This window comes from Triturus cristatus, chromosome 3_1 (assembly GCF_964204655.1).
Source record: "Triturus cristatus chromosome 3_1, aTriCri1.1, whole genome shotgun sequence".
NCBI classification, from domain to species: Eukaryota; Metazoa; Chordata; class Amphibia; order Caudata; family Salamandridae; genus Triturus; species Triturus cristatus.
In genome coordinates, this window is record NC_140583.1 from 513,282,422 (window position 1) to 513,300,943 (window position 18,522).

Below are 18,522 nucleotides of genomic sequence, written 5' to 3' on the forward strand. Positions count from 1 at the left end.
TTCGAGTTTTGCTTCGGAGCCATTTGTAGCAGTTCAGCATCTTCATGGTGTGGAAACAGGATGCAGTGACTTCGTTGAACTGTGTGGTCATGTCTAGTTTGATGTCAATGATTATTCGGAGGTGTCTGGTGTGGGTGCTGGGCACGGGTCAAAGTTTGGCCAGCCACCAGTTGAAGTCCCATAGTGAGGTGTTCTGTCTTACGAGTGTTGAGTGCAAGAAAGTTGGCTTTCATTCAGTTAGTGACTTTGGTCATGCAGGCTTTGAACTTGTTTTTTGTGTTGATTTTTTGTCTGAGAGGTAAAGTATGAGTTGCTTGCCGTCAGTGCAGTGGAGGCTGGTGACATTTGAAAGTGGTGGGGCGTAAACTCTGGGCATGAGTTTTATTTCGCAAGCGACGTGAACATGTTTAATGTACAAACTTGGGATCCAGAGCAGGTTTGTCTCCCAAGAACAAAATTAAAAATTAAAAAAAGATTGACAAATGGTGCATTTTAAATCAAAGAATGTAGAATAAAGCAAGGCTTACAAAGCAGTGGGAATTTATAGTCTTGAAATACTAAACACATTCAAAACTGTCCTATATCTTACTGCATTAGTATGTTCAACAGTTACTGTAATATGTAAATTGTACTGCATGACAACTTCAGCCCTTTAAAATGTATGCTTGCCCAGTGCCTTGCACTGCATGCAGCATTAACATTGGAAAAGAAATGTTTGAACCAGGCTTCGGGAAGCACCCACAGCTGCTGGCTGCAACCAGTGATATAGAAATATGTGCAGACAGGTATTTAAGTGGGATGGAAAAAGTGGGGTCTCTCTATAAAGGAACATGTCAAATACATTTCTGTGATTCCCATAGTGTGCCACCTGACCAGTATTCTGGTTTCTCTCTGAGATGTTATTGCATCCAGATAAATGACAACAACTGACATACACCTAAAACCTGTCAGTATGATTGGCTTTGTCAATGGTTGTTAGCTGTTAATGATAAATGAGTAACAACAATGATTTGTTATAAATAATTAAGATAGGAAATGTTTCAATTCTGAAATTGTTAGTCTGTATATAAAATGGGATTTGGGCCTTTGGAAGGAGTTGTGGCCTTCATTTATGTGTCCTTTATGTTTGATATGTATCCTCTTTTTCTCTGCATATCTTGTCCATCTGCACATATTCAGCACCCTCTTTCACTCTTTCCTGCATGCACTTCTTCTCACCCCCTTCACTTCACTGCCCCCAAACATACACTGCACTCCCTCAAATGTAAGCACTTGATTTTCTCTTACTTTTGCCTTGCAAATATTTTGACATATGTGTACCCCCTTCAGACTAATTTCCACAGAATTTCAGTTGCAAATGGAATACATAAACATTGCTCTGTGTGCTCTGCAGAGAGGCCATCACACTGACAGGCACTTTGTTTGGGTCCAGCCTTAGCACCGGCGCAATAAATCAAAGCCCCTCTTAATAACACTCAGAGTATGCAAGATTAAGTTAAGCATGTAAAATAAGAGAGGAACTAAATCTCTGAAATGCAATGCCTTAACGTATTTAACATTTTTGGTTTGTACATCAATCCATGTTTTGGCATCAGTGTTAACTTAGGGGCATGAAGACAGGGCTAGCTTTAATGTCATACATCAGAGAACTGTCCACTGTAAGCACATATTTCTCGCTTTGCACTTGACTCGAATATTGGGATCAACTTCGCAAGGGAACAAGAACCCTGCTCATTATTTGGATCAATTTCGTGGGGGAACAAGTACAGCAGCATCACTTCTAACTGGGCCAAACACATGCATCCAGGGCCTGTGTGTCACAGGGGGGGAAGGTTGGCGTGATGAGGGGTCTCAGCACACTATAGATAACACCAAATTAGCATTCTAACACTTAACATTACCAAGAAAAATGCACCAAATCAGATGTGCTCGCATCCACTTCCATGTATGATGAAAGGGTGAGATCTATCCCTATGAAGTACGAACGTCTGAAATCACACAGTGATGAAGTCTCCGAAGCCTGAAACCATGACGCTGAACGTGTCAATGGCCTACAGTGCATACCACGATAGACCACAATGGCAATGAAGGGCATTAAAACAGAAATCCCATGTCATGCATCACAGTTCAGAAAGTTAATTTACTGCCTGGCTTCCATCTCCTGCTTCAGAGCGAGGCGGTTCATGCAGCCTGGGGCAGACAGCCCGGAGCTAAATGCATTAATTTGTTTAGAGATATCATCATATCTCTAAATAGATTGAGCTCTTTAATATGTTTTTAGGTAAATGTGTAGGAATTTTCAAAGGCACAGCCCCTGAGTCTAAATCGAGAAACCACCCCTGCGGTAGTGTATGAGAGGATGTTGATGTCATCTGTAGAGATGACTGGCCAGAGGCATCATGTTTGCATTGAAGAGGGAGGGGCTAAGCGATAATTCTTGAGGCACTTCACAGATGAGTTTGCAGGATTCCAAGGAGCGAGGTGCCAAGCTGACAGATTGTCTTCTATCTGTTAAGAAGGAGCCCATCCAGGGGAGAGCAGCTGCTTGGATGCCAATTTTGTGCAGGTGTGAGACCATGTCAAATGCTACAGAAAGTTTCAGAAAGGTTCAGGAGAATGAGGGCTGCCACATCTCTTTGTCAAGGATCATGCAGATGTTGTCTGTGGCGGTGATGAGTGCTGTTTCTGTACTGTGGTTGTGCTTAAATTCAGGCTGGTGTGGTGCTGAGAAACCGGCAGTTGCTGAGGTGGTCACTGAAACGTGGGTTGATTAGTTTCCCTACGACCTTCGCCATGTGTGGTAAGAAGGAGATCGGTCTGTAGCTGGAAAACTGGACTGGGTCACTGGTAAGGGTGGGTGGTGATTTTGCCAACTCCCTGCTTTGCTGGGAACGCAGAGTTCAGAAAAACTCTGAGTTTGCCACTCACCCCTAACAAGGCTGCTGTGACTTACCTGTGAGATCTCTGCCGTGGATGGGCTGTCCTTCTTCACCTGGCTGTTTTCTTGTCGGCAGCAAAACCTCAACGCTGTTCGTCTTGAAAGGACTGCCCATGCGCAGTCCTCCCAAGATGTACACCATAGGGGTTTTGCACCAATGAGGAGACAGCCAGGAGAAGGACAGCCTGGTGTTAGATTTGGGAGTCTCTAGTTGGCATAGGTAGGTACCTGTGACAAATAGAGACCCTTGCGTCTAGTCAGGGTAAGGGGCTACATTCCTACACCCCCTTGTTAGCTTGGCACGAGCAGGCAGGCTTATCTCAGAGGCAGTGTGTAAAGCATTTGTGAACACATACAGTAATACAGTGACAACACTACAAATGGACACCACACAGGTTGTATTATAAAAATAGGTATTTTTATATAGACTTAACACAAGACCAAATGACAAAAATCCACAATACTGTACTCAAAAATAGACTTTAGAATGTTATAAAATAGCTCAGTTCTCTCAAGTTGTAAATGCGACACTTTACTCTCGATGTACCTTAAATGTGTAACGCAAGGAAAACAAAAGGGTCGCAGGGAAGTTGATGCGTCGGTTCCTTACACGCAGGGGAGTGGATGCGTCGGTTCCTTACTGCTGCGCAGGGGAGTTGATGCTCGCTTCCTTACTGTGTGGGGAGTTGATGCATTGGTTTCTTACTGCTCTCCGGTGCGATGCGACATGCTGGCACATCGATGCAATACTCTTCTCCAGTGCGATGCGACAAAATGGCGTCTTGGTTGTGATGCGACAATGTTGGTGTGATGCGTGAACGCCAGACGGCCGTGCGGCGAACTCGATGATCTTTGGAGCCGCAACAGGCCTTGCAACGCGCTTCTCCGTTGATGCGACGATGACCTCTGTGGCAACGTCCCGCTTCTTCGGCGATGCTCCGCGCTTTGGCGATGCGATGATGACAGTGGCAGCAGCGGCTCGCTTCCTCGGCGATGCGATGACAGCAGCTGTGGCAGCGACACGCTTCTCGTTGTTGCATCGCACTCCCAGCGACCCACAGTCTCTCAGAAGGCCCCGCACAACAGCAGGCACTTCAATTCCCAGCAAGGGAATTCAGGGGGGAGCTGGTTGGTGAAGTCTTGTATCCCTGAGACTTCAGGCAGGAGGCAAGCTCTAGTTCAAGCCCTTGGAGATTCTTCTTCAAGTTGATAGAAAGCACACTCAGTCCTTTTCTCCTCTCTTTGGCAATGAAGCAACCACTGCAGGCCAACCCCCAAACACACACCACAGGGGTAGTCTCCTTCTTCAGCTTCCTGGTTCTTCTCTTCAGCAAAGGTTTGTCTTGATTCCCAGAAGTGATCTAAAGTTTTTGGGTCTGAGTCCCAATATTTATACTACTTTTCTCTTTGTTCTCTGAAGGCAGAGAGGCCTGTGCCTAGTCCAAACCAGTTTTGGTCAGTCCTGGAGCACTTTGTTGACATGTCTCCTACTTTCCTTTCACAGTGCAGGGCAGGGACATCAGACACACCACAGGAGGTGGAGCGAGCATTGTGGAGGGAAGGCCCAGCCCTATTCAGGTCCCAGGTGCAACCCCTCCCACCCATCTAGATGCAGATCTCTCTATTCAGCCTTGTGCTGACTCACCCTGTCTCCTTGAATCCCCCAGACCCTGTCACTCAAATTCCAGACAAGGAATACACAGCCTAGCAGAGACAGGTTTGGATGGTTAGACAAGAAAATACCTACTTTCTAAAAGTGGTATTTTCAAACACAGAATGTTAAATCCAACTTCACTAAAAAATGTATTTTATCATTCTGAGTTCAGGCTTTCTAAACTCGAATTTCTACCATGTTCCCTGAGTCAGTTAGGATTATAAAATGTAATAATCAAACTGCCCATTCTGGCCTATGGAGAACAGGTAGCCTTGCAATAGTGAAAAACGAAAATGGCTGTAATTCACTATCAGGACATGCCACACACGTCAGGGCATGTCCGGCCTTTCACCTACAATACACCCTGCCCTTGGGCCTACCATAGGGGTGACTAATATGTATAATAGGGAAGGTTTAGGGACTGGCAAGTGGGTGCACTTGCCCAGTCAGCATGGCAGTACCAGACTGCACACAGGTTCTGCAATGGCAGACCTGAGACACACTTTACAAGCTGCTCCGGTGGGTGGCACAATCAGTGCTGCAAGCCCACCAGCAGCATTGGTTACAAGCCCTGGGCACACGCAGTGCACTGTACTAGGGTCTGACAAGTAAACCAATAAAGCCAATAAAGCCAATCATGGAGTCACTAATCCATACATCAATTTACCATAGGGAGCACTTGCACTGTGGCACTGAACAGCAGTGGCATAGTGCCCAAAGCATCTATAACCAGCAAAAACACATGAGGCAACAGCAAAAAATGGAAGGGAGACCCACCCCAATGGTACCAGGTCTCACATCTGGGCATGGCAGAAAATGCACCAGGAAAGCCAAGCAGGTAGACCTTTGGGGGTCAGGGACCCTCCAGGTCTGCTGCCTGCATGCAGGTTAGGGCGGAGCAGAGTTTCACTGACTTTTTAGGCAACTCAGTGTAATTCCACGTAGTGACACTCCGCCAACTCTGCACACCTTTAGTCACTGGATTGTTTCTTGATCAGTGGTGTAGTGGCATGTTTCCAGGTGTCCAGGGATGTGGCTTAGTCAATGGAAGTATTGAGGATGGGTGTTACTGCTTTGCTGATCAGTATGAGTCCTTTATTGAAGGTGTGATGGGGCACTGGTCAGGTAAGTCCTACAAATGGGAGGTCTTCATAGTTCTCCAACGGTGATAGGAAGTTCATTTGTGGCAATGACGGGGGTCAAATTTGCCATGTATGGAGGTGAATTTGTTATAGAAGAATTTCCAGAGCATTTTGCAAATGTCTTTTGGATGGCCGATGATGGTGGAGGTGGCAGGAGGTACAGTAAAAGTTTTGATTATGGCAAAAATTTACTTGCTGTTGGGTTGATGCAATCTGTAAGAGCAGTGTGCTTGGTGTTCCATATCTGTTGATGGTAGGGTCATAGCACTGATTTGAAGATCTCTTTATTTATGGTATCATGACTTGTTTTCCATTTGTGCTCCAATGGCATTTATTTTCTCTGCCTTAGTTCCTGTGTGTTCCAGCTAGCCTGTGGTCAGGCTCCTGCCATTGTATTGCACTTGAGGGGTGCCAGGGTGTTGTTGCATGCAGTGATCCAACTGTTGACATTCATGATGGGTTTCTGCAAGTAGCTGGTGTGCTTGGGCAGGTGTGCAAGGAGACCAGAGGCCTACTCCTCTTATATGATGCTTTTCCAGGACAAATCCAGTGTTGGTAGGTCTGCGGTGATGTGCGATGGGTATGCTGAAATTTATGAGGGAGTGGTCCTTCCGGGTCACAGTTGCTACTTTGTCGACTGTGATGTTGCTGATTAAGGAGAAAACAGTGTTCAATATATGACCGGCATTGTGGGTGGGTTTGGCAATGTACTGGGTCAGGCCAAGGTTTTTGAGGTTTTCTAGAATGGCCCTAGAGTTTGGGTCAGTGTGATCTTTTAGATAAAAATGAAGGTCTTCTTGTGTTGGATGAAGGAACTGGTGTTGATAATGAGGGGTGCTATAAAGTCCACAATGCTGCTGGTGAAATCGATGAGGGGTCTTGGTGGTCTGTATATGAGGGTACCATCAAGAAAGAGATTGGCTCTGATAGATATCTTGAAATTGAGATGTTCCATGTAGCTGGTGGTGGTGTCTGTTTGGTGGTGCTGCTGATGGTATCTTTGAATATGATGGTGACTCCACCTCATGGCTTGCGCTGATGAACTTGCCTGGGGATCTTGTAGCTGGCAGGTATGGCTGTTGTGATGTCCAGTGCAAAGGGTGGGTTTAGCCATGATTCCATAAGGAAGGGTAGGTCCAGAAAGTATTGGTGTCTTAAGCACCATTTCTCTGTGGTGTGTTTGGTGAGTGAGCGGTTTCTTTAGGAGCATGCATGTGAGTGTGGCATGTTGTTTGGGTGGTGGTTGGTCTGCGTAAGTGGGTGGCTGGTTTGGGTGAGTGTGAACAAGTGGGGTGCTGGGTGCTGTTGGTGCGGGAGTGGTGAGTGTAGGGTGTAGGAGAGTTCATGAGAACTTGCAGGAGACACATGCAAACCCAGTTTCGGTGTTGTGTGGTGTAGCAGCAGTGCTGCAAATGGTGGTTGGATTTGAGAGCACAGAGGAACGTGGCATGATAGCGATGAGTAGGGGGAGATCCTGGGTTCTGTACACTGGATGAGATCCAGGGGCAGACATGTTTACTTTTGTGCACAGGAGGGGGTAGCAGCACAGGATGCGGGCCCCAGAAAGCCAGTGATGCCACTTCCTGTGCAGATGGGTGATGTGAAACCCAGTAATGTCACTACCTGTGCAGCTGGATGATTTGGAAATCCAGTGATGTCACTTCCTGTGCAGATGGGTGATGGGCAGGGGCAGCTCCTCCACTAGGGCTGAGGAGCATCTCCCTACTGCTTTCTTACAGTGCGAGAAGCAGAAACATAAAATGGTAATAACCATACCATTTTATGTTTCTGCTTCTCGCACTGTGAGAAAGCAGAAGGGTTTGGTTGTGGGCGGGCGGGTGGGGGGGCTGCTCTGTAAGCAGGGTTGGGCAGGGGAGGAGTGGTGTCCCCACTCCTGAGTATGCACGACCAAACCAGTCATGCACACTCTGCCCTTCTCCATGCAGGCTGCAATGCAGCCTACATGGAGAACATGGCTAGGCCATTGGCCCCTGGCTGGACGGCGACCCAACCAATCACAACGCTGCTTGTGATTGTCTTAGAGGTGGGAGCTTGGCTGCCTGCTTCCTGTTCTTGCAGGAGAGGAGCAAAGATGACACGGAACCCAGCCGGCGGGAAGGTAAGTTTAATTTGTTTATTATTAAATTAACCACCCTCGAGCGACTCCCCTCCCCATGCAAGCCCCCAGCCCCCTCACAAGCCCCCAGGCCTCCCACCCATGAGTAATGCTGGCTGCTACTGGTGATTGGACAGTGTATCTCATACATGGAATTGATACAAAGAAGATACAAAAAATACACCAATTAGTCAACAGCATGAAGGAGTAATAGATATACTCCTCTGGGTTGATCCAACATATGATTGCCATTGTTTCAGAAAACTGGTGGAAGGGGGCACATCCACATCCGTATTTATTCAAAACAATAAGTATTGCCTGATTGAGATGTAAAAAGGGAGACATTCCCCCTTAAATGCCAATATATGGTACAAAAAATGCAAATTAATTAAGGAAGAGAAAACATGGCCATAAGATATACATAAATGTGAGATATAGTTACTTGAAGGAGGTCAACATCCTCACCATAAAAGTAACTTATGAATTATTGAGAACTCTCTCACTTATAAGTATTTGCTCGACTGGTTTCTGCTCCCTTAAATGTATTATGTACCTTTAGCAAATCACTGCAGTGTGTCCTATTTCTCTTTGCTCGTGCTGTAATAAGAGTAAATTCATATTCAATTACAAATCGGTTTTCATGGTGTGCTATGGATTACCAGGCACAACTTTAAAACTGAAAATGCCAATGGGAAGGTGCATGCAATGGCTTTGGAACTCAGCTGGACGTCTGAACACCACACATCTTTTCATGCTAGGTCTTGCAGGTGCTTAACAATAAGAAATCAGGCTAATACTGCTGAGAATTTGGGTCACAACAAATCATCAGAGATGTGCTTGACCCTGATGTTGCATTATTTCCTATAGACCTCGCTTCACCTGCAAAAATTGTCATTGAATATGGCCAGGTGGATACAGCGGCTTCGAGCAGTTTATAGTCCATGACACTATAGATTGTACTTTACTTAAGAAAACAAAGGGCAATTTTGCTTGTTGCCATTTTTTAATGCTTCATTTAACAACAATTAATGTACTTCTAAATCTTGAGTTTGGGTCTAACCTACATTATCAGCGGCACTGTCACCTAAAGAATACCTGTTTGTTTTTACCCCTTTGCCTTTTACAGAAGGATCTGATATTATTCAATGATGTCTACACAGCAATGGGGTTTGATGCACTGGCAACTTCTCATCCTCTCTCTTCCAAGGCGGCAGAAATCAATACTCCAGCTGAGGTCAGGCAACTCTTTGATGCCATTTCCTACAGCAAGGTAACGTACATCCTTTTCTCTCCCATTGTGAAACGTTTCATCTATATACTTTGAATTTTTGAATTTTACTTTTTCAGCAGTTGTCATGTTCTAATAGCTTAAATTTCAAAATACAGTGGGTATTTTATGGAAGGCAAAGATTATTTTTGAGGAGACGCATTTTTTTTTTTACATTTTAGATTTTTATCTTAGTTAAACTGAGCCAGTTTTATTGAAATGTTAGTATGTATCAAAGCATTCATACACTATAAGCTAAGTACCTTCTTGTACTGCCAGCCTGTATTAATAGCCGGGTAAACAAGTACATACTGCTATGTTCCAATCTTGGAGAAGTTAATATTTTCTCACTTACATCTTTCATATCAAATCAGATCCCTCACAAAAAATCAAACTCCCTTTGACCCCCAACTCCTTCTGTCGAATAAGGAGAGATGCTGTCTGTTTCCTGCAATGCCCATTGTAGTTTTCCCTATGTTAGCATAACTGTGCACGCTGAAGGTCTAATTTTCCTTTGCACACCTTACTACTTAAACTCATTTTGCTTTTGTGTCACATTGAACTTTCACATGGAACCTGTATATGTTTTCGCGTTCTATTCTTTTCCTGGGATTGAGTCTGAACACCATAGACAAGGTCAAAAAACAATGTCCCTTGATATTCTTTCTGCCCAGGCACTAGCACCTAGACATAACACAAGAATGCAGCTGTTGTCTATGTGCACACATGTCCTATCATATAGATGAGCACATGAGCAAAACACAGACACATTGAACAAGAGTTCCGAGAGAAGGGCACTGCATCTGCTGAGATGTAGAACCTCCATCTGTTTATGCTGAGGTATGGGGTCTGACAGTAATCCCAGATATCATTGATATATAATCATTAGCTTCTTAGAAAGTAAGGATGTTTCAAGTTACTCTGCCCTATAAAATGACACACATTCAACTCACACACACATGCAGCCACTCACACAACCACTCACAGACCCATAAAACCACTCACATACTCACTTAACCACTTACCTATTCACAGACCCACACACCCACTCACACACCCATTCACAAATGCACACATCTACTCACACACCCACACAACCATTCACACACCCATACAGTCATTCACATAACTACTCACATTCCACCAAAACTACTCGCAATCCCACACAACCACTCAAATACCCACTCCGAGACCCACAAACCAATTAAAAAACCCACACAACCACTCACAGACCCACTCACACCCCAACACAGCCACTCACACACCTACACATCCATTCATATAACCACTCACATACCCATACATTCACTCACACAGCCACTCACAGAGCAACAAAACACTCAAACACCCACATAGCCACTCCCATACGTACCCACAGACTCACGCATCAAATCACATACCCACACAGCTACTCAGATACCCACTCACACACCCACATACCAACTCACTGACCAACAAACCCACTCACTCACTGATTGATAAACCCACACAGCCGTGCACACACCCACTCACAGACACACACACTTTTCCTATGGAAACTAGGTCCCAACTATAACTAGTTATAAATGATGTAATATGTGAGGTCATAAGCAGTGCATTGCTGGGGGTGTAAGCTATAGTAAGCTCGGATAACTATAATGGCTAAATTTCTATAGTTTTGTACAAGTGAAATCTTAGCCTAATTACAATGTTCCTGTAACCTTTGGTTCTTTCAGTGACTTTCTAAGTTTTTTAAATTACTATTTTCTAACTATAATGTCCCTATAACCTTTGTTTGTTTCAGTGAATTTCGAAGATTTTTAAAATTCCACCTCTAAAGTAATATGTCCCATTAATGTTTAGTTTATTTAGTTGATGTGTGGGGTTTATTTTTAGCACTAAGTGTATTACAATTTATTTTAATTTTGTATTTAGTTTCTTTGGACCGCAGACGTTCTTTTTTTACATATACTTTTTATATGTTTTAAAACATAAAAATCACATATGTAGTTAATGTGAAGTATATGAACTTTGTTTTAATGTAATTAAACATTTTTTATTATTTGTAATTTTTTTTTTGGTTACTGCGGTATTTTTGCGGGTCCGTAAACATAGACAGACTACTACTCTATGGGTTTTAATCCCAATTTCGGGATCAGAATGAATCTCTAAATCTGTCTAAGTCTGAGGATTTGCTGAAAAGTTTAAAAATTGCTGTGAATATGTACACCCCTTCATTTTCATTAATGGCATCAATGTGAACATATTTACAAGCATATGTAAGCCACCTTGCTTTCCACCAATTTACCCATTTTACAAGTTTCACTAATCTGCAAATTTACGGACTAGATTTGTGAATTCACTCAAAAGCACACTTGGACCTTGTCTTCTGATTGGATGTATTAAGACCCAACACTTGCACATGGAACACCGCTCCCAAAAGCAGTTACTTCTCCAGTGAAGTTTCTAGAGGGAGGATTAAGAACCAGTGGTGCTCTGCTTTTACACAGTGGCTGGAGCTACAACGTCCATCTAACATGAGCATCCACAACCTGTTCAGGATGAGGAGAAAGATACACCACCTCTCCGAAAAGAAAATTATATGTAGAAGCACTTTACTATACCTTCTGGGGAAAAGAAGGTAGCAGCAAATTATGTGCAGTGCGATGATTGAGGCAAGCAGTTATCTAAAGGCACTGCAAAGAAGTATTCATATGGGACAAGTTCCATGTGGAAGCACCTAAAAACCTAAAAACAATTCATGAAAGGGTCGACAACCAGATGATACTAGAGAAAGCAGGTGCTACAGGACAGTCCACTTCTACTGCAGTCTTGGGAGAAACTGCAGTCATTACAATATCAGGTGCCTGAGAAGAATTGACTGACATGGTTATTCATTGCGTGAAATGTCACATGCTTGTCACTGTAAAAATGTATTCTGTGGGTTCATTCTTGGATACAGTGAAGAAGCATCACTGTTAGTTGTTTTTTTTTTGCTTCCAGTGACTACATGATGTTTTTAAAAGACTGAGGCCAGTTGCTTCCTCATCCTTACCCTTTTTACTGCCCTGGTCACTTTCTGTTTTATATATATAAAATAAACAAGGAGCAAAACATAAAAAAAAACTGTTAAAAAACTCTTCTGGAAAATAAAACGTTCACGTGTTTTTACTGTGCCAGTGACTGTCTCAGTGTGAGAGTGGGTGTGTTGTGTATGCTTCAGTGTATGCCTGTGTGTTTTATTGGATGCATGAGTATTTAGCTGGGTGTGTTAGTGGCTGCTTTGGTGCATGCCTGGTTGTGTCAACATCTGCATTAATGTATGCCCAGGAGTAGCAGTGCATGCATTAGTATCACTATTGGTGTGTCACTGTATGCAACAGAGTATATCTGGGTCTGTTATTGCATATATTATAGTTAGTTTAGGTTTGTCAGTGTCTGTATTGGTGTATGCCAGGGTATATCAAAGTCTGCTTTGGTGTATGCCTGGGTGTGAGAAGTCATCCTTTTTGCCCTGATCAACCCAATATTTTGGCTGATACCAGTGGTAACGGACTCTGATTGCACCCTGGGCTCTGCAAAACAGAAGCAGGTCCAGTGCACTGATTAAAAAGGTATATATTAATTTGGTTTAATTACAATTGGGGCTGACAGCCTACCTGTAAGCCCTTATTATAAGGAAGGGATGTGGTATATGGTCCCTCGTATATGGTAGGGCATCTAAATTTAGAGATCCAGCAGCTTCGAGGCACTTAACTGTACACTGCTGTGTTGACTGCTGTCATTTTAAAAGTCAGCCCTGCTTTGCAAGATGCTTTGAAATTGAAATTACATGCAAATTCGACTTTGCAACTAAACTTACTTCTAAAGTTATAAACCACCTTATTTTTACAAATATGTCACCCTTAAAGTCCACCCTTTGTGCCCCCAGTGGGGAGGTACCATGTACACATAAGCAGGGACATTTTACAAGATGTTTTAAATGTCCTGGTGATGGAAAACCTACCAATTTAGTTCCCCCGCCACCATTGTAGTATTTTAGCGCCATGGGATATATGTGAATACTATAATACAGTGTAACTATTGACAGGAGTGAGCTAAAATATTATTTTAAGGACTTAAAAGAATGGTATTGATAAATGCCACAACTTTCCAATGTTGAATTTATCATTACTAATACAGAAATAAGTTATAGAACTTTCTTTTCTGTGAGCCAAAATCCAGCCTTCTAGCCACCTCTCTTGATTGACCAGCCCTTAGCAGGCTCAGCCAAACTGCTTTGATCAGGTGATAAGTGGCCCTCATAGAGGCTGAGGTTAATTGGTGGGGGAGCTCTGCAGCTGCAGAGAACAGGTCCGGAAGGAGACTCGGTAAACAAACTGGGCTTCAAAGAGAGCAGGACAGTAAGGAATGCCAGCCAGACCTATCCCATCTTCCTGTACCTCCCAGCTAGATGGGTGCCCCAGGAATGACATTTTCAGGATGTCTGGAAGGGCAGTGTTAAGGGAAAGGAGCCACACCAGTAGGTTGGCATAGCCAGATCTCACTTCCAAGGTGAGACATTATTGAATTTTAAAGTACAGTGCTCTGTGGGACAAAAATATGCCACCCTCTGGAGTAAGCTGTCATACTTTTGGGTGGCACCCCATACACCATTGGTCAGGGGTGCCCCTCTACTTGTCAACCCATAACATTGGATACAAATATGTGGCAGATGACTAGCAACTCAGATCTGATGCTTGAAACTACACAGGGAAGGACTGCCCTGCTGGAACCCTGGTCTGCACCCCCAAAGGTTTACACTCTGAAGGTCTGCTCCTGCTGCACACTTGGCACTACAGTCCTGAGGACTTTGCCTTGCCTCAAAAAAGATTCATGAGTGGACTCCCTAATAGCAACAGGTTCACAGAGCTGACCTGTACCATCTCTCCGAAAAAGCCCCCAGTGCGTCCAATGGACTTATAAGGATTTGGCCAGGTGCATTGTGGGAATTGTAGTCCAAAACTTCCAAGAACCATCTCAGAGCTTCTAGGCCCCTGGATTTGTATTTTGAACACTTTGAGCCCTCAAGCGGAATTTCAGGAAGAAGTTTGAGAAGTTTGGAAAAGTAAAGTGCAACTTTTGGAAAAAGCTCCAAACGGTCACCGACCCATCGATGAGAGTCAAGCCGTCAATGTCAATCCGTGACCCAGCCTGTATTTCAGGTCCGTCCTGCTGAAGGCTCTGGAGCACAAGAGTTCCGGGATTTCACAGAGGCCTCGGCTGAGACAAGTCATTACCATAGACTCAAATCCCTGCCTGAAGAAGAACCTCGCTCGACGAAGAGAGAAAATCCTTCAGAAAAGTTTATGTATGTGAAGGCAAAATTTAGGCTGATGCCTCATCTTTAGTGTGTCCGACTTGGGTTCTATCGCAGTCGGTCTCAAACTTTGGCTGTGTCGGGGTCAAGCGGGATCAGATGTCCCAAGGGGACGCTATATGTTTCTAAGCACCTCAAAGTTTTTATTCTTAAAAATTCATATCTCCGATTCCTGATATTGGAATTTTGTCGTTTTGGTGGCATTTTAATCATAAAGGTATTTCCTATGTTTATAAATTGGTTGTGGAATATTTTTATGCCGTGTCTTACTTATTTAATGTATTGGTGTTTTTAAATGCTTCACACACCTGTTTCCTGAGTTAGGCCTGCCTGCTTGCAGCCAGCTACCAAGGGTTGAGTCAGGGGCTAATGTATTGAGATCCTGACTGGACCTCATATTGTGTTGGTGGCCTTATTACTAGTGGTAGGTGCATACTTACCCCTACCAACAATCCACCTTCCAACACTGGGTGTGTCAATGTATGCATCACTGTATGCCTGGGTGTCTTATCAGATGCATTAGTGTTTGGATGGGTGTGTCGGTGTCTGCATCACTGTATGCTAGGGTATATCAAAGTCTGCTTTTTGTAACTGCCTAGGTGTGTCAGTCTATGCATCAGTTTCTTATTGTATGTATAAGTGTTTGGTTAGGTGTGTCAGTGTATGTATTGGCGATGCCTGGGTATATTAAAATCTGCTTTGGTGTATGCTTGGGAGTGTCAGTTTATGGTTCAGTGTATTCCTGGGTATCTTATTGATGCATTAGTGTTTAGATGGGTGTCTCGGTGTCTGCACTGGTAAGTCTCTGGGTGTCTCAGTGTGTGTGTCAGTGTGTCCCTAGGTGTGTAATTGGATTCATTAGTGTTTGGCTGGCTGTGTCAGTGTCTACACTGCTGTATGCCTGGGTGTGTCAGTGTCTACCTTGATAGGTCCGTGGGTGAGTTATAGGTTGCATTAATGTTTAGCTGGATTTATCAGTGCCTGTATCGGTGTGTGGTTGGCTGTGTCAGTGACTGTATTGATGTGTGTCTAAATCTGTCAGTGGATGTATCAATGTGAGCCTTTATATGTGAGTACCTCTATCTGTATGTAGCTGGTTATGTGAGTTGCTGTACTGATGTGTGCCTAGATGTGTTAGTAACTGTAGTAATCTGTGCTTGAATGTGCACCCTAAAAATCTAAAGTTATTGAAAAACAATGCAAGAACTAATTAGTAAAGTACATTACTCCAATAGATGCTGACATTGATCTATATAAAAAGAAAAAAACTGAAATATTTATTAATAGAATTACAATTAATAAAATTACAAAAGTAACTTACAATTTCAACACTGCATAAACACATAATTCAAAGAAAAAACGAGAACCATTTCATACTGCGAAGGTATGTATAAATATAAATAAACATTTGTACTCATACACCGAAAATGATGTACTTTTTAAGCAATCATCATTGAGCAGTGGGGACAACAATCATAAAAATTGTAGAGACAAACTGCACACATTCTCATTGCAATTAAGGAACACTGTGCATTACACTCACTACAAATAAACAAATAAACATAACACAACTTATTTAACTATTTACAAATACAGGTTTGTGCACAAAAGAAAGTGATGTCTGCAAGCATTTTAGAATACCTTAACGGGAAAAGAAGATTACAGCTAAATATGTGCAGTATAATATTTGAGGGATACTGTTACCCAGCAGCCCTGCCAAGAAGTATTCACATGGGACAAGCTCCATTTGTAAGCACTTAGAAACAATCCATGAAAGGGTGTACAACTGAATAATGCAGGAGAAACTAGGTGCAGCAGAATATTCCACCTGTACAGCATCCTTGGGAGAACCATCAGAAGCTGCAGTCATCACAATACCAACAGCCTGTGAAGATTTGAGTGAGATGAATACTCACTGTGTGAAATTCTACATGTTTGTTGCTGTAGAAATGTGTTTTGTGATTCCATTTTCCATTCTACTATTCTCAGGTTGTATACTCATAGACCACCACAAATGTCTACTGTTGAAATAATCACAATATAACTTTGGGAAAAAAACACATAACAATTGAAGTTAAAACACAAAAGCTGAACACTTTGTGTACGTTAGTAAATGTTTGCTGTGTAAATTGTTCTCTCACTGACTGTACAGGTCTGTGTGAATAACTGTAAATGTGTGTAAGTACATGTATGAGTACCTGTATGGGTGTGTTTGCGACCCTTAAGTTAAATTAGTAATTAATAATAAATACATTTATAACTTTAGTACTACAATTATTAACATATAGGAATACAATTTAAAACCAAATAATTAACAAACAAGCAAAAACTTATTTTACCATGTACAAATACAGAAAAAGGCAGAAACTTGAACTTTTGATTAATTAATGTAGGACCTCACCCATGTACTTACACTGCTTCTGTCTATTTACTTGACCGCTTCAAATTTGTAACAGAGAAGGAGTAAGTCAGATTAAAAGTAAAAAATGTCATTAAACACCTACTTCTACAAAGAGCAGAAACAATTTAAAGAAATATGAATAAGAATGTTGAGCAGTACAGAATTTGGTATGAAAAATGAGGAGCGATCAGAAGAGCAGCACTCAAACAAAAATAATATATTGAGAGTTTGGTGGATAACGTGTTTGCTCTGAAGCACATACTATTTATTTTGATACTAAACAGAATAAAAAGATTGGGTAAAACAGTGTTGTCTATGAAAACTTAAAAAAGGCTTATTAGTAACTTTTGGAAAATGTTCAAAGGAGAATGGAAGCATATGTCTAGTGCTGAGCCTTACTTTAATGAAGAAAGTTACTTATAAGAAAATGAATTAGTGTATGCAGTTGAAACAACTGGCTGATGATATGAAGTAAAAGACAGGCGGCTGTCTATTTACTTTACCTCTGCAGGGATGAATAATTACTGATATCGTCGTCATGTTGAGCTTAAGTGCATGTTGCAAAATTTAGGAACACCAACTTGGTTTCCAACCCTGAGTTGTGCAGAATATCCATTGGATTGCTTGCATTAGTTTCTGAGAGAAGCAAGCTCTAACATTATAGGTATCATCCACTGACCTTCAGAAAAGGCTTAAAGGTAGTGTTGTGTATTTACCTTTAGATGTTAAAGGCAATACTGAAACTGTGGGTGTAGTGAGAAATTGGAAAAACCGGTTACTATTCTAGTGAATGATATGCCCACAAAAACCAAAAAAAAACTGGCAGGAAATACTTGATATAAATAGGGTGAAAAAAGCTATATTACAGCTTGAAGATAGTAATGTGTATTATAAAGATGTAGATGTTGTCTAACATGGAAATTGCATGCACTAGGATATATTGTCTTCAAGTGGACAGTTTGAAAAAGTGGATAAAAGTAGATCTGAAGAAATACATGAGCATTACTGTATCCATCCACTATATTTAAAAGAGGCTATGGGAGTTGCCATTGTCCTGTATCAGATGCAACAACCTAATAGAACCCCAATGAGTAATTGGAAAAATGTTTAGAGCCTCAATGTTTTCATCAACTATTTTGAACTGGAGCAGGTGGACGGTATGATGTGCAAATACCTGTAGCTCCATAAGATTATAATCTGATGACCCTAGATTTTATATTCCATATGAATTCGATCTGTTGTTTGAAACAAGTTGTTTCTTTTCCATTCTCTTTAAAAACAAAAAGGTATACAACTGTTAGAAACACCTTCTTTAAAAACAACAGTATTTTTAACTAACATTTCAAAATTCGCCCAGAAAATCCTCCCAGCAGTAGTGACACAGTTTCTGACTAACCCTGAATTTTAACCTGCACTCTTCTGGGGTTAATTCATTCTTATTGATATAGTGGGATACCTTAACCTCTCACCCTTCTCTAGAACCAGTACATTATCCCTCCCATCACCATGAATATGACTCCAAAGACACCTCTACAATCCTCCTCAGAGATCATCTGTACCTCTACAGCTACTTTGTATGCCAGAAATAACCTGTCTATATCAACCCCTTCTTAAAGTCAGACACCAAGTCTCTGAATATCTGAACTCTTTCTTCTGCACTGGACAC

At 42.3% G+C, this 18,522-nt stretch overlaps 1 protein-coding gene across 1 annotated transcript in view; it reads left to right on the plus strand.

Annotated features, from left to right (window-relative positions):
- LOC146860510 (aminopeptidase N-like) overlaps positions 1-18,522 on the plus strand; it is a 438,299-nt gene that overhangs the window by 155,885 nt on the left and 263,892 nt on the right. The window contains exon 7 of the mRNA XM_085644422.1: positions 8,977-9,120. Coding sequence (XP_085500548.1) covers positions 8,977-9,120 — 144 coding nt within the window. The remainder of the gene's footprint in view (positions 1-8,976; positions 9,121-18,522) is intronic.